Source organism: Suncus etruscus, chromosome 5, assembly GCF_024139225.1.
Source record: "Suncus etruscus isolate mSunEtr1 chromosome 5, mSunEtr1.pri.cur, whole genome shotgun sequence".
Classification (NCBI taxonomy): domain Eukaryota; kingdom Metazoa; phylum Chordata; class Mammalia; order Eulipotyphla; family Soricidae; genus Suncus; species Suncus etruscus.
Genome location: NC_064852.1, coordinates 109,878,824 through 109,896,279, shown reverse-complemented (window position 1 = coordinate 109,896,279; position 17,456 = coordinate 109,878,824). Strand labels below are relative to the sequence as shown.

The 17,456-nt window shown below is 41.9% G+C and overlaps 1 protein-coding gene and 1 pseudogene across 1 annotated transcript in view; both read left to right on the top strand.

The window, feature by feature from the left end:
• Window positions 1–1,445: 1,445 nt before the first annotated feature.
• LOC126008964 (olfactory receptor 12-like) lies at window positions 1,446–2,364 on the top strand (annotated as a pseudogene).
• A 468-nt stretch (window positions 2,365–2,832) lies between these two features.
• The window catches only part of LOC126008658 (olfactory receptor 12-like), a 37,757-nt gene continuing 23,133 nt past the window's right edge, over window positions 2,833–17,456 (top strand). Inside the window, 2 exon segments of the mRNA XM_049772897.1 lie at window positions 2,833–2,842; window positions 2,961–3,026. Of these exon segments, the coding sequence (XP_049628854.1) occupies window positions 2,833–2,842; window positions 2,961–3,026 (76 nt within the window).

Genomic DNA, 17,456 nt, shown 5'->3' with positions numbered 1-17,456 from the left:
CAAGGCAAATGCCCTAATACTGTGCTATCTTTCCGGCCCCAGGTTGAACATTTTCCATGAAATTTCTCTTTATGAACCATTCTTCCTTAGTTGAATTGCTTAGTAGTATGGAGTTGTACCAAGTCATCTGATTGTCTGTGACATGATTTCCTCTCAAAATTTTTAGTTTCACACTTTCTGTATATTAAATATGTGTCATCTTAGTCATTTAATTCTGTTGCATTAAAATCAATGTTCTGGTTACACTGGAGCTGGGCTCATGCAGAGGATGATCCGGCCCAGTGGGATCATTGTTCTGAGTGAAAAGCTGCCCAAGGAGTGTGATTCAGTAAGGGCAATTTGGGCACATCTTCCCATGAGTCTCTGTCCCTCTGTAGATGCAGAAGGGGAATGGCAGGGGATTACAGAGTCCCCAGACATCCACCTGGTTCTCCCACCCTGTTCACGTCCAGGCAGAGGTCATGAAAAACTGACCACAGGGCTATAGGGACCTGGATACGGGTCCTGAGACACTGCAGGAGCCTCAGATGTACTAATTGGCCATGTGAGGGCTGAGTGCCAGCTGTGTCCATGGGGATGGTCCCTAGTGCAGTGTGCCGCCTTCCTCCTGACAGATAGAACTGGGGTAGGGACTTCAGAGACTCTGGGTTTACTGAGATCCCACAAACCTCAGCTCCTCACAGCACACTTCCTGCATGGACAGCAGAGCCAAGGTGGCCAAGAGCAGGTAAGTGGTGCACAGTGATCAGCCCAGTAGCATAGGTCTGAGTCAGGAGCTCAACACACCACAGGCTGACCCTAGTTGAGGGGTCCTGGGGAGTCAGGTGGCACCTGTAAGGTGAAATGAAGTACTTGCCCAGGCATGCCACAGTGGGAGGAGGACACTGCATGGGGCAGGCAGTTAGAGCAACAGACTGGTCTGAGCAGCAGGAGAAGAGCCACCCCACATCTGGGACTGACCATGGAGCAGTGTCCCCTGAGCTCACTTGTCACCAGCTCCCTTGCTCAGTCTTCCACTTCCTGATTCTGAGAACACTGGATGGTCCTGCTCTGACCCACATCTAATGGCCAGGTCAGAAGGCCACATAGGGTGGAGGTCCACAGCACCCCTCCTCTCCTTGGGCAAACCCAGGGATGTCCCCATATATCCGACTGTGCCCAGGAAATAAGGTCCTGGCTAGCTGGGCAAAAATTGTAGCATACTGCGCTGTTGGTGGGCACTGGATCATTCTGCTCTCACTCTGTTGGCTTACCTCTGAAACATGGGCACCCCCACCCCATGCACCCCAGCATGTCTGCTGCTGAGTCCAGGTCACTGAGTGGTCAATGGGGACTGAAGCACCTAAAGGCCCAGTGCTCAGGGAAGAAGTGAATGGAAACCTTGACCTGACCCTCTCTCCTCCATGTCCACTCTGCAGGCCCCTCACAGTACCCAGCCATGGGCCATGCCAGCCCATAGCCATGGAAACCTTTCCACAGGGTCTTTGCAGGACTTTGTACTGGTGAGATTCTAGGGAGGTCCGGAGACCCAGACCCTGCTCTTTGCTGTGTTCCTGGCCCTGTACATGGTGAATGTTCTGAGGAACTTGACCATGATTGTGGTCATCACACTGGACACCCGCCTGCACTCCCCTATGTACTTCTTCCTGCGCAACCTCTCCTTCCTCAACCTCTGTTATTCCTCCATCATTGCGCCCAATGTCCTGGCCAACTTTTTCTCCTCCAAGGTGATCACCTTTGCAGGCTATGCCACATAGTTCTTCTTTTTCCTCTTAGCTACAACTGAGGCTTTTCTCCTCCATGATGGCGTATGCCCCTGCACTACCCCATCACATGTGTCCCTCAGCCAGTGCCCACCTGGTGCTGGGCACCTACTGTGGGGGCTGCCTCAACTCGATTGTGCAGACCAGCTTCACCTTCAGCCTCCCATTCTGCAGCTCCCACCGCATTGACCACTTCTTCTGTGATGTGCCACCCATACTCAAAATAGCCTGTGCCAACACAGCCCTTAATGAGCTGGTGATGTTAGGCATCTGTGGGCTCATCATTGTGGGCACCACACTCGTCGTCCTTGTCTCCTATGGCTACATCGCCATCACCATCTTGAAGATGCACTCAAAATCAGGGAGACAGAAAGTCTTCTCCACCTGTGGCTCCCACATGACAGCAGTGTCCCTCTTCTATGGGACCGTCTTTGTCATGTATGCCCAGCTGGGAGCTGTGGAGTCCATGAAGCAGGGCAAGGTTGTCTCAGTGTTCTACATGCTCGTCATCCCCATGCTCAATCCCCTCATCTACAGTCTTCGGAACAAATATGTAAAGGAAGCCCTCAGGCGGCTGGGACAGAAGCTCCTGGTCACGTGAGGTAGGTGACCAGAAGGACTGGTACCTCTGGGTCCTGTCCTACAGCCCTCAGAACTCCAGCTACTCTGGCCACCTTTGGCCATCCTGACTCATGTCCTGAGGTGGGAAATTTTGCTGTGGCATGAGTCACTGTTCATTCATGCTTTCTTTCCATCTTCATTAATTCTTCTGTAGACTGTGGTGGATTCTGGATCAGGAGCTTTTGGTGGCTTAAAACTTAAATAATTTAGCAGAGATGCACCACAAAGCTTGCATGTCAGAGATGGGGCCCTGGTGGTAGGTAGAGCTCTGAGCGCTCTCTGGAGCCAGGTGGATCCTATGTTCGCCAGTCCACAGTGGAGGTCTGTGGGTCAGTTCACCCACCTTTTCCTCCAGGACTCTGACATGTGAGCCTAGAAAGCCCCCTGGAATTCCAAAAAGGGCACCTGACCAGGAGCAGTTATGCCCTTGGTGGGCCCGGGCTAGTCAATGGAGACAGGTGAGTCCTCGCTGTGTCTTGTTTCTGCTTCTTCTCCTCTTCTGTGCAGACCCCCAGTCTGCTCCTCAAAGCCAGGAGGTCCAACCCAGAGCTCTATAAATGTTCTCTGACCCACCAGCGTGGAGTCCAGTTGTACAAGGTTCTACTGACCTTCCCCTGGCCACCTACTCCATCCGGCTCCTTTGTGAGTATTGATATAGACTAATTTCGTAGCAGAGAAAGGGCAGGGGAGCAAATGTGGAGCATCTGTGAGGTTAATAGAGCTTGTGAGGTCATCAGGATCAGACAGACCACAGATGTGATCTCCATCCTCCTGTCTCTGGGTCGGGCACTGAAGCCCTCACTACAGGGCACTGAAGCCCTCACTACAGTACAGAGTTTCTAGGGTTTCATCACTCTGAAAAGCTTCCATCTGCAGTCAGTTACCATTTCCCTCCTCAACCTCAGGGAGCAGGAACAAACTTTTTGAAAAAGCCTATCAAAAAAGATGCATTTGCCTCCTACCATGCAATTTCTTTACCCCCTTAGAGACAATCAGCTAGACATTGATTTTTATCCCCAGCTCTGTTTTTATGCTTTTCTATCATTTATGTTTGAGATGTATCTTTTTAGACATGCAGGTCTAGTTCATTGATTGTTCATTATAGCATCCTATTTTGATGTATAAATTTAACATTTTTTGTTGTATTGTTTTAAAATTTTCACTCTACAAACTATTTTTTACCAATAAACATTAATGAACATTTGTGCAGAGACAATGCTATGTATATTCCAAGTTCTCCTCGAGATTCCTCCTTTTTGAACAATAAGAAACTACATTTCCTAGTTTCTCTGCAGAGCTATGGTTCCTGAAAAAAAAAAAATTTAATCCCACCAGTAAGTGCAATTATCTGCTCCCTCAGATTCATTTCACTCAGCATAATACTCTCCATACCCATCCATGTATAAGCAAATTTTATGGCTTCGTTATATTTCTGAAACTCAATCATGAGCAACTTTGTAACTGTGTATCTAAAAATAAATAAATAAGACTAAATATGGAGGGGCCGGCGTGGTGGCGCTAGAGGTGCCTTGCCTGCACTAGCCTAGGACAGACCGCGGTTAAATCCCCCAGCGTCCCATATGGTCCCCCAAGCCAGGAGCAACTTCTGAGCGGAGTAACCCCTGAGCGTCACCAGGTGTGGCCCAAAGTCAAAAAAAAAAAAAAGACTATGGAGAAAAAATTATTCAACGAGAGTCTGTGGTTTACAATGCTGTTAATAATAGTTCCCTTTTTAATATGAGCACAAAATTTCTGAAGAAATTTTCAGTATAGTGATTTTTCCATTGATTTCAATAAATTTTGATTTATTTGAGTAATAGTGCTATCTTCCACCAATTTACACTAAATAACTTTCCTTTGATGCTATCATCTTAAGTTTTTGGTAATGTTTCATAGTTTTCACTGTAAAATATTTAGTCTCATTTGTTAAGTGTACTCATTATTTTATTCTTAATGTATTGGTAAAGGAATAGCTTCATTTTTAAATATTCATTGTTATTGAATAGAAGTATGTTAATATTAGTGATTCAGTTTTTCTCCCTTTGCATCATATTTTCTGAATATGATGAATTTATTTGTAGAATCTTAGGTATTTTTAATATTAAGATCATTATCTTGTAAAGATACAATTCAACTTTTTAGATATAATCAATTTATTTGTAGAATCTCAAAATTTTCAATATATAAAATCATTATCTTGTGAGGATATCATTCAATTTCTTTTCTCAATTTAAAGTACATTTTTTCTTGCCTAAATAAGTTTAACTTTGGAATTCTGTTGTCTGTTAAATAGAGGTAGTGAGAACAGATATATTTGTCTTCCTTAATTATAAAAAGTTTTCAATAATTTACCATTGATTTTTGTGGTGTCCATGAGCATTGCCTATGTGACTTTATTATGTTAAATTAAAGCATTTTCCTCTGTTCCTGCTTTTTTAAAATATTATCTATTATGAAATTGTGTCATTTTTCCAAATTTCTTTGTTAATGGTGTGATCATAAATTGTTTTTCATATTCTCTATATAATATATTGCTTTACAAATATGACACAATCATTTAATAATAATTACTTGTGTACTCATCAATAATTTTGTCTCCAGAATATACTTTCTTTTTTGTTTTTTATTGTTTTGTTTTGTTTTTTGGGTCACACCTGGCAGCATTCAGGGGTTATTACTGGCTCTATACTCATAAATCACTCCTGGAAGGCTCAGGGGACCATATGGGATGCCGGGATTTGAGCCACCATACTTCTGCATGCAAGGCAAATGCCCTACTTCCATGCTATCTCTCTGGCCCCCCAGAATATACTCTTTCTATCTCTTTCTGTTTGGTCTTTTTCTTTACATATATGATCTATTGATGTACATAGCTTTATATTATGGTCAATATGTGTTTCATGTATTTATGATTATACTTGTGCAATCATATATATGTAGAAAAATTGATGTCACTAAAAATGTTTTGTAGGAGAGAAGACATTGTTCTTGTTAGAGATTTGATCCATATTTTACAAAGAAAATGTCCCCTTAACTCACAGATAAAATTTTTCTCATTTCTTCTGCTATGACCTACATGCATAGCTGTGCCATCTCCTCTAGACAGTTGAATATATTCTGAAAGAGTTTGTCTCCATGTAACCTTTGATCATTTCATCTTCAACAACCTTACAGAAGTATCATGCCCAAGGCATTCACCTGAATACGAGTCTGGTTAATTAGGAATACAGTTGACATGTGTGACTCATCTGACCATTGGTCCAAGATCTATGTAAATAAAATGGTCCATGGTGAGATAGAAGCTCCTCTGTGCTTGTGCCTTCTGTGATTGGCCATCACACCAAGGTGCAATCTCCCTTAGGGATTAGCCAAAGGCCTAGCCATGGAACTTCATGTCTTCATTCCTGTATGAAAAACTCAATGTATATTTGTGAATAGGCTCAGATCATATAAGCTTGAGAATCATCACAAATTAAGTCAAGAATAAGAATTCACTCAAATTCTACTGTAGTTCCCCTCCAATTCTCCACTGAGATAACCAGTGTCTTACTGACTCAAATTCAGATCTTGACAAAATTAACATAGAAATGAACACACTTGAGAGGGAGACGCTGTGGATGCTGCCGACCGCTGCTGCTGCTGCTTCTCAGGAGCTCCTGAGCACGGACTGTTGAATCCTGCATTTCTTCTAGGGAGGTAACTGATGGCCACTTAGAAATACAAAGTTAGATTTATACTCAGACGCCAGCACCCCTATCTGCCTGTCTTCTGTGCTGTGCTCCATTTTCAGCTCACAATATGAAAGCACTCACAAAGAGTGATAAGTGCAATTAGAGAAATAACTACAATAACAATTACCATGACAATGGTAGTTAATGAGAGAAATAGAATGTCTGTATTGAATACAGGCAAGGGGTGGGGGAGGAGGAAGATGGAGGGCATTGGTGTTTGGAACATTGCACTGGTGAAGGGAGGGTGCTGTTTATATATATATGTACATATATATATACACATATAACTAAAATCCAACTATTATAATGCTTGTAATCATTGTGCTGAAATAGATATATTTATAAAACAAAATGAAAGATGAGGGATTAAAGAGAAATAAATCAAACACTTTTAAATTTTATATTGGAAAATTAACACCCCTCCCTCTAGTACTAAAAGAAATCCTTGGGAAAAAAGAAGATAGAAGACATCACTTTTCCTAACTTTAAACTCCATTTCAAAGCAGTAGTAATGAAAACAGTTTGACACTGAAATAAAGACAAACCTCTTACCATTGGAAAAGAATCAAAAATACAGAGACAGACCCTTGGGTATATGATCAGTTAATCTTTGACAAAGAAGAAAAAAAGTGAAGCAAGGAACTTTTCAACAAGTGATGCTGGGAAAACTGGCTACATGTAAAAATAAGGTGAATTTAGACTACTCCTCAGGGTATGCACAAAAGTCAAACCAAAATGAATTAAAGATGGCAATATTGTGCCTGAATTAATAAGGTAAATCGAGGAAACATTGGCAGATCTCCCAATAACATTGATATAGATCCATCTTTAAGAATTTAGTGCCTTTTTTTTAAATCTGGAGGCTAGCTCTATCCGGCATGGGGTTTGGGGAGACCCCATGTCGAAGGCCTTCTCCCTAACTTGGGTGTGCTGGGACCCTTGATAGGCACCCAGCTGTCCCCTCTTCTGCCCTTGGCCTCCAGGCCTTCCCTGGGTGCCAGCCCAGGCGGCCAGAAATGGTGGGTCCTAATTAGGGGAGTGCTGAGATTTGCTTGGTTGCACTATGGTTGTCACTGGTAATTTCTTACCAGTGTACATGTTCAAAACCTTGCAGGGGCTAGCGCCCCCATGTGCACAGTATATATTAAGAGTATTCCCTATCCTTAAGTTATGTTTTGCATGTGCAGAATGTCCATTTTGTATTCGGCCCTTTTGCACACCCCTACAAAGCTTATTTTTACTCCTAAACTCTATCACCCCCCCACCATCAGTAGCCCACATTATTCTTTTTAACTTCAGTACTGCACAATCCTAATCACAGACCAAAAGCCATGCATTTGATCTAACAACCCCCAACTATTTCAAAAGACATAAAATGGACACGAATGTCTTTTGAATATTTTATGTGGTTTTTCTCTGACAGCTATAAGTCTTACTAAATATTCTCGTATACAGTGATTATTCTAACCACTTATTTTTCTTCTCTCTGTGAGCTGTTCAATAAGGAATTTTGGTGAAAGAGTCCCCCAGTTTAATGCTTATGATTGAATCATGTCATGGGGATTGTTGGATTTGTTCTTATGGTCTCATATGCGCCGAAAACACTACATGGCATTGTTCCTTGTTTGCAAAGGCACATTAAAATGGGAAAATACTATACATACAAATAATATCTTATCTAATAGATATTGGAACACACAAATCTTGTAGTGCAACGGGACCTTACACCCTGAACATTGACATAGTGACCTGGCACAGGCCTCAGGAGAATGGCCATTCCCCATTCACCCCTGAACCAGGGAAGCCATCCATGAAACATCCAAATTTGTCTATAACATCACCTGGAAGCAATCCTCTACCAGGAAAGACCCTACCTCTGCTCTGACATCGACCTGCTCAAAAGAAACCTCCCTTAACACTTAACAACAACGATGACCTGCTTACAGTACAGGGCTCTCTGCATTGCCCTTTAATTGTGAGGTGAAACTAGAGGATGCTCCACATCCTGACTTCAATGTAGGATATGCAGATTCCAGGATCTTTAATACAGAAACATGATACCAACAACAGAGACTGTGTGAAAAATAAAAGTGTGTTGGCACTATAGACAATATCTTGGATTGGACAAACTAGCTTGCCTGGAGCTTATGTCAGGGAACTTCAGGGGTAGGGTCTCCTTATATTTAGGCCGGGGTTTTTCCTTTCCATGTCCCTCATATTTTGGTGGGTCTATGCAAACAATAATTGCCACTCTGACACCGTTTTTACTGTGCTCTTTTGACTCTAATCCTTGGGGGAAAAAAAACCACTTAAACTTTTGAAGTTAACTTTAATATGCATGTGCATGGAAATGTAAAAAAATACTATGCCTTTAATGTTTAAGGAGTTACATAAGTTTTATGGCCTTAGATTGCTTTGTGTCCTGCTAAAAAATATTATAATGTATTACAATCGGGGGACTTGAGGGCAAAGTAATTGTACATGGGTTCTGTTTTATTTATCTTAATGTTCTTTGGCTAAAAGTTCAAAGTTAAGCTCTTTTCTGCTGAGCCAGCCTACAGACACCAAGGACTATAATCTCTCCAGGACCCACACCCGGTAAGATATCCCCACCCAACAAAGGTGGGCCAATTCCTGCCATGTGATTGGGAACCCAGAGACTTATAAAGAACAGTGGCCATGCTCTCTGCCTCTTTTCTGCTGAGCCAGCCTACAGACACCAAGGACTATAATCTCTCCAGGACCCACACCCAAAAAGGACCCACACACACCTTATCTTCTAACCCCTGAATTCCATTTCTGCACATTGTAAGAAGCAATCTAAAGCCTTACCAATTGAGTGATTTTGCAGTACACCCTCATTTTACAGAAATCAAGATGGCTCCTCTAATAATATAAAAAGTAGGAAACAGCTAGCTCTTGCCAGGTATAGGATTTGGGGAGGCCCCATACCAGAGCCTTTCTCCCTAGCCTGCGGATTGCTGGGAGGCTTGGCAGGCCCCCAGCTGTCCTTGTCTTTTTCCCCTGACTCCAGGCCCTCCCTGGGTGCCAGTTCAGATGGCCAGAAGTGGGTTCAAGTGGATTCTTAGTGGTCCTCAGACTTCCCCCCTCACTCTGTACTCCAGGGGGAAGGTGCATGGGGAGGAGGGCGGGCAGACATCTGGCTTCCGGTTTCCTCTTTGATTCTGGAGACCAGCTCTTGCCAGGTATAGGGTATGGGGAGGCCTCATACCAGAGCCTTTCTCCCTAGCCTGGGGAGTGCTGAGAGGCTTGGCAGGCCCCCAGCCATCCTTGTCTTTTTCCCCTGACTCCAGGCCTTCCCTGGGTGCCAGCTCAGATGGCCAGAAGTGGGTTCAGGTGGACTCTTAGTGGTTCTCAGGCTTCCCCCTCCCTCCATAGTCCAAGGGGTAGGTGCATGGGGAGGAGGGTGGGCAGACATCTGGCTTCCGGTTTCCTCCTTGATTCTGGAGACCAGCTCTTGCCAGGTATAGGGTTTTTCTCCCCTGGACTTCAGGCCTTCCCTGGGCACCAGTCTAAGTGGACTTTATAGGGGTCAACAAGCTTTCCTCCTACCTCTCCCTACACTAATGGGAATGCGCTCTGGGAGGAGGGCCGGCCGCTCTAGCACTGGTTTATGTTGGGACAGTCAATGGAAATATTTTCTCCTTGTTTTTATATTGATAGTATTGTATGCATATATATATTTTTGTTTTGTTTTGTTTTGGGGCCACACCCGGCGGTGCTCAGGGGTTACTCCTGGCTGTCTGCTCAGAAATAGCTCCTGGCAGGCACGGGGGACCATATGGGACACCGGGATTCGAACCAAGCACCTTTGGTCCTGGATCGGCTGTTTGCAAGGCAAACGCCGCTGTGCTATCTCTCCGGGCCCAATATGCATATATTTTATATATCCATAATATCCATCTTGTATTGTGACCTTAATACTGCCCTACAAAGCTCATTTCTAATATTTTACTGCCTCAGTCCCAACCCTTACTTCCCCCATCTTCCCATGTAGGTGCAGTTAATGACATGAAACTCACCACATAGAGTGATAAGTGCAGTTAGAAAAATAACTACACTGAAAACTATCATAACAATGTGAATGAATAAGGGAAAAAGAAAGCCTGTCTCGAGTACAGGTGTGGGTGGGGTGGGGAGTAGGTAGATCTGGGAAATTGGTGATGGGAATCCTGCACTGGTGAAGGGGGTTGTTCTTTACATGACTGTAATCATACAACCACAATTATATTTGTAATTATAGTGTTTAAATAAAGATAATTTTTTAAAAGTTCAAAGTTAAGATATCAGCAAGGGGACTTCTGAGAATTCTGTTTATGGGTGATTGTCCTTCCATTGTAACTTTACCTTGTCCTCTTTCTTTGCATCTTTGTTCTCATAGTTAAAAATAAAAAATTAAAAAAATGAATTTAGTGCCAATGACCAAGCAAGTATAAGCAATCATAAACAAATGAGACAAATTAAGAAATAGCTCCACCTAAAATTAATACGTTAATTGAATACAAAGATATCCCACAGACTGAAGAAAATTATTTGCCCATCAAAAATTTGATAATGGTAGGGGCCAAAGAAATAGCACAGCAGTCGGACGTTTTTCTTGCAAGCAGCCAACCCAAGATGGACAGTGGTTCAATTCCTGGCATCCTATATGGTCCAGGGGTGATTTCTGAGCACAGAGCCAGGAGTAACCCTTTACCACCATCAGATGTGACCCCGCCACAAGAAAAAGAAATTTGATAATGGGTTGATGGTCTAGATCAGTGGTCCTCAAACTACGGCCCATGAGCCACATATTGTATTTGTTACCATTTTGTTTCTTCACTTCAAAATAAGATATATGCAGAGTGCATATGAATTTGTTCATAGTTTTTGTTTTTACTATAGTCTGGTCCTCCAACGGTCTGAGGGACAATGAGCTGGCAACATTTAAAAAGTTTGGGGGGCCGGAGAGATAGCATGGAGGTAAGGCGTTTGCCTTTCATGCAGGAGGTCATCGGTTCGAATCCCGGCGCCCCATATGGTCCCCTGTGCCTGCCAGGAGCAATTTTTGAGCCTGGAGCCAGGAATAACCCCTGAGCACTGCCAGGTGTGACCCAAAAAAAAAAAAAAGTTTGAAGACCACTGCCCAAATATATAAAACAGTGGCAGAACTTTACAAGGAAAAAAGGTCCAACTCCCTTCAAAAATAGGGAGAAAAGGGCCCAGAGAGATAGCACAGTGGCGTTTGCCTCGCAAGCAGCCAATCCAGGACCAAAGGTGCTTGGTTCGAATCCCGGTGTCCCATATGGTCCCCCGTGCCTGCCCAGGAGCTATTTCTGAGCAGACAGCCAGGAGTAACCCCTGAGTATTGCCGGGTGTGGCCCAAAAAAAAAATAGGGAGAAAAATTGAACAAAAACTTCTTCAAATAAGGAATTCAAATAGCCAAAAAGCTTGTAAAAAGAAGCTCTATATCATGCATGAATCAACAAGAAAATGCAAATCAAAACAACAATTAGATACCAACTCTCATCAAAGAGATTGTGACTTATTGCAAAGAAAAAGAACAAAGTGTTTTCAGGAATATTGCGGGACAGGGACCTCATTCAATGATAGTTGGAGGTTCAACTGGTTCAGCCATTCTGAAAAACAATATGGACTTTATTTCTTCAAAAGTACAACCAAGATCTCTAATTCCAGAGGTCTGACTTGGGACAACAGCAACTGAGCAGAACTTCTGGAAACATAGTGAAAGACTATTTTAGGATCGGTGAAAAAACCAAGACCACCAACTACAGAAGACTGATTAAAACAACAGTGATGGAACAGAACTTCTAGAACCATAAAGAAAGACTCCGTCCTATGACCTGTGCAAGTACCAAGATCTCTAGTTACAGAGGCCTGATTTTTATCATCCAAAACTGAGTGGAAAGTTTACAGACACCACAAAAGGACCTAGGGGAGAGTAAAAGAGCATGTATGGAGCCTGTAGTTATTCCCATGACAGTATGCTTCAAGGGTGGAGAAACCCTGTATCTCTTAGGCCAAAGCAATTTCCTTTCTAATCTCCCCAACACTTACTTACTGTGCCTATGCAAAAAAAACCACACACATTGTTTTTTTGGTTATTGCTGTTGTTTGTTTGGATTTTTTCAATCTTTTTTACTTTGTTTTGTTTTTATTTGGGGGTCGTGATTATTGTTTTGTTGTCTTTATTGCTGTGGTGCTTTTCTGGTGTATTTTTTGTAGAATTTTTATTAATATCTTTATTTAAACAACTTGATTACAAATTTGATTGTACTTGGGTTTCAGTCATGTAAAGAACACTCCCCTTTACCAGTGCAACATTCCCACCACTGATGGCCCAAATCTCCCTCCTCACCTCATATACACCCATGCCTGTACTCTAGACAGGCTTTCCACTTCCCTCATTCATTTATATTGTTATGATAGTTATCAGTGTAATTATTTCTCTAACTGCACTCACCACTCTTTGTGGTGAGATTCATGTCATGAGCTGGACCTTCCAGCCCTCCTCTCTCTGTCTCTGAAGATTATTTCAAAAATGTCTTTTATTTTTCTTAAAACCCATAGATGAGTGAGACTATTCTGTGTCTATCTCTCGCCCTCTGACTTATTTTACTCAGCATAATAGATTCCATATACATCCATGTATAGAAAAATTTCATGACTTCATATCACCTGTCAGCTACATAATATTCCATTGTGTATATGTACCACAGTTTCTTTAGCCATTCATCTGTTGAAGGTCATCTTGGTTATTTCCAGAGTCTGGCTATTGTAAATAGTGCAGCAATGAATATAGGTGTGAGGAAGGGATTTTTTATTATATTTTTGTGTTCCTAGGGTATATCCCTAGGAATGGTATAGCTGGATCGTATGGGAGCTCAATTTTCAGGTTTTAGAGGAGCCTGCATATTGCTTTCCATAAAGGCTGACTAGATGGCATTCCCACCAGCAGTGGATAAAAGTTCCTTTCTCTCCACATCCCCGCCAGCACACTTGTTCGCATTCTTTGTGATGTGTGCCAATATCTGTGGCATGAGATGGTACCTCTTAGTTGTTTTGATTTGCATTTACCTGATAATTAGAGATGGGAGCATTTTTTTCATGTGCCTTTTGGCCATTTGCATTTCTTCTTTGAAGAAGTGTCTGTTCATTTCTTCTCCCCATTTTTTGATGGGAGTAGATTTTTTTTTCTTGTAAAGTTCTGTCAGTGCCTTATATATTTTGGAGATTAGCCCCTTATCTGATGAGTATTCGGTGAATAGTTTCTCCCACTCAGTGGGTGGCTCTTGTACCCTGGGCACTATTTTCTCTGAGGTGCAGAAACTTCTCAGCTTAATATATTCCCATCTGTTAATCTCTACTTCCACTTATTTGGAGAGTGCTGTTTCCTCCTTAAAGATGCCTTTACTCTCAATGTCATGGAGTGTTTTACCTACAGGTTGTTCTATATACCTTATGGTTTTAGGTATGATATACAGGTCTTTAATTCATTTGGATTTTACCTTTGTACATGGTGTTATATGGGGGTCTGAGTTTGCTTTTTGCAGGTTGCTAACTGGTTGTGCCAACACCACCTGTTAATGAGGCTTTCCTTTCTCCATTTAGGACTTCTTGATCCTTTATCAAAAATTAGGTGATTGTATGTCTGGGGAACATTCTCTGAGTACTCAAGTCTATTCCACTGATCTGAGAGTCTCTCTTTATTCCAATACTATGTTGTTTTGATAACTATTCCTTTGTAATACAGTCTGTGTGGCACTAATGTGAATGGGGTTGTTTTCTTAATGCCCATTTTTCCCTATCATTATTGGTGTATAAAAATGCCATTGATTTTTGTGTGTTAATTTTGTAGCCTGCCACATTGATATATGAATCTATTGTTTCTAGAAGCTTTTTGGTAGAGTCTTTAGGCTTTTCTAAATAGATTATCATGTCATCTGCAAACAGTGAGAGTTTGACTTCTTCCTTTTCTATCTGGATTCCCTTGATATCTTTTTCTTGCCTAATCGCTATAGCAAGTACTTCCAGTACTATGTTGAATAACAGTGGTGAGAGAGGACAGCCATGTCTTGTACCAGAATTTAGAGGAAAGGTTTTAAGTTTTTCTCCATTGAGGATGATATTTGCCATTGGCTTGTGGTAGATGGCCTTAACTATATTGAGAAAGGTTCCTTTCATTCCCATCTTGCTGAGAGTTTTTATCAAGAATGGGTGTTGGACCTTATCAAATGCTTTCTCTGGAGCTATTGATATGAGCATGTGGTTTTTATTTTTCTTGTTGTTGATGTTGTGTATTATGTTGATAGATTTATGGATGTTAAACCATCCTTGCATTCCTAGGATGAAACCTAATTTATCGTAGTAAAGGATTTTTTTTTTTTTTTTGGTCACATGCGGCAGCACTCAAGGGTTACTCTTGGCTTTATATTCAGAATTCACTCCTGGCAGGCTCAGGGAACCATATGGGATGCCGGGATTCAAACCACCGACCTTCTGCGTGCAAGGTAAATGCCTTATCTCCATGCGATCTCTCCGGCCCCGTGAATGATCTTCTTGATGAGGCATTGGATCCTATTTCCCAGGGTTTTGTTGAGAACTTTGCATCTGTGTTCATCAGGGATATTTGGTCTGTAACTTTCTTTTTTGGCAGTATCTCTGTCTGATTTTGATATCAAGGTGATGTTGGATTCATAAAAGCTATTTAGAAGTGTACCTGTTTTTTCAATTTCATGAAAGAGCCTGGCCAGGATTGGTAGTAGCTCCTCTGGAAAGGTTTGAAAGAATTAGTGAATACACATGTGCCTGGGCTTTTGTTTTTTGGGCAGACATTTGATTACCGTTGTAATTTCCTCAATGGTGATTGGGGTGTTTAGATATGCTACATCTTCCTTATTCAACCGTGTAAGGTTATAGGAGTCAAAAAATTTTTTTTTAATTTTTATTGTGACCACTGTGCATTACAAATCTTTCACTGCATCATTTATGGTACATAGTGACAATGAATGAGGGGCATTCCTACCACCAGTGCTGACCTCCCTCCATCCCTATTCCCAGCATGCATCCCATATCTCCCTCCTCTACCCCCCAGTATGCCAGTGCAACTGGTCTCCACTTTACAGTTTGTTGTAGATTGAGCATCCATTCCACCGTCATTGGAGATTAAAAAAAAAAAGGATAAGAAAAAGGGGAGAAAAAATTTAGTGACAACTACCAAAAAAAGAAAGGAGAAAAGAAAAAAAATGGAGGAAAAAAGAAAAAATGGACCCAGCAAATAAAAATAAAAATAGATCTCTAAATAATAACCACAAGTGTGAAAAAGAAAGAAAAGTGAAAGAACAAAGAGAAGAAAAATAAAGTCAAAAACTAACAAATCAAAACAAAACAAGAAAAAGTATGGGTGCTGGGGTGGTGGAGTTTGGTGTTCCCCCCACTTTTTTTTTCTTTTTGCATAGGCACAGTAAGCATTGGGGAAGAAAGGGAATTCCCGTGGCCTAAGAGATTCAGGGTTTCTTCATCCTTGAAGATACCATCATGGGATCAACTCCTGGCTCCATATATACTCATTACCCCATCCCAAAGGCTTTTTTGTGATACCAGAAAAGTTTCCTCTCGGTTGTGTGTGAGAAATTCAAGCCACTGTAGCTAGCAATCTTGGTATTTGCACAGGTTATAGGTCAGGGTCTAGGATAGAGTCTCTAGGTTCTAGAGGTTCCCATCCATCGTTGATGTGGTGCTCAGTCTTCTGTAACACTTGCTCCCTGATTTCGTTAAGTCCCTAGGCTGAAGCCTAGGATATTATGGATCCAAAGGTTCTGCTCAGTCTCTGTTGTCCAAGTTGGACCTCTGCAATAAGACATCTTGTTGTTGTTATTGTTGTTGTTGTTTTTTATGTGTCCTGGACTACAGCCTAGGGTAGGGTTTTCCTTATTAGTCCCAAGGTAGGCTCTGTTCAGTCACAGTTGTCAAAGTCAGTTTTCTGTGGTTGGTGCTCTTATTTTTCACAGTTCAAAGGACGATAGCTCTTCTGATTTCCATTTAGTGTTAGGTGATGTAATAGGACAGCCTGGTCTTAGGTCAAGTTTTCCTTCCCTCGTTGTCATATCAAAAACTAGCACAAGTTGGTGCCAGAGTAGTGTTATAAATCTCCCAATAGAGCTTAGTTCCCGGTGGTGTTGCCCAGAGCTGTATCATTTCTACGTCGGGGATCTGGGGTTTCAGATTAGACTAACACTGTCCAATCTCCTGGGGACTGGTTGCATCCACATGACACATGTTCAGGATGGGAGGCACCCTTCTGCTATAAAAAGTGAGTTCTTATCTCTAGAAGATAAGATCTTGTTTCTGTGTCTATAGTTTCCCCTTTTTTTACTGTGCCCATACAAAAATGTATGATGTCATACTGTGTTGCTGGTGCTATTCTGGGTAAGGATGACAGGCTGCACACACAGTCTCTGTCGTCTGGTTTTGTTCTGAGCTTTTATCCCAGTCAAGGCATTTTGTACCAAGCAGCACCGAAAATGGTAAGGATAGAGAAAAAATGTATATATTAAAATAGAACAAATAAATAAAACTGAGTTTAAAAGAAAAGGTATTCGAATAAAACAAGTGGTGGAGGAGGCTACTTGTATATTTAGGAATACACATCTTAACATGTATTGTTATACAGGTATTGAGCTACCAATAGGCAATATAGAACTCCCAATTAAGTCTTTTGATATATTCTTGTGGGGAGTAAAAGCCAAGGCACTTTTCAATTCACAGGCCTTGGAATTGAGATTGAGAGATGCTTTGCTGCATTACAAGACCATATAGTGTCTTTGAGCTGGGGGTTTTGCTGAGGCCGATTCCTGAATCGTGCAACAGTCCACGATTTGGTGGGGGTGAGAGGGGCCATCAAGTATGAGTCAGCAGGCGTGCTGGTTGTAGTTCTTTGCTGAGGTATGAGAACGGGGACCCAGAGGATGTCTTTCACTGAGGAGCTGGAAGGTGATCTGTTGGGGCAGGAGATCGGTCTTGGTGCCTACCAAGTTAGGAACTGAGGGTAAAGATGGTTAAATTAGGGGAAGATAATGGATCAGGATTGAAAAATGAGGGGATAGAGGAGACACAGGGGTAGGGGAGAGGCAATACATGACAGGGGATATATACATGTATATGAATTGTTTGTGATTTCAGCTTGGAGTCAGTACGGAAAGTCACGTCCATAAAGATTGACTTTAAAGAACTATTTGAGTGTTATCATCCAAATCTTTGATATTTCGTTTCTTTTCCTAGGAACCGTCTAGAATGAAGAATATTTTTAGATACTGCTCA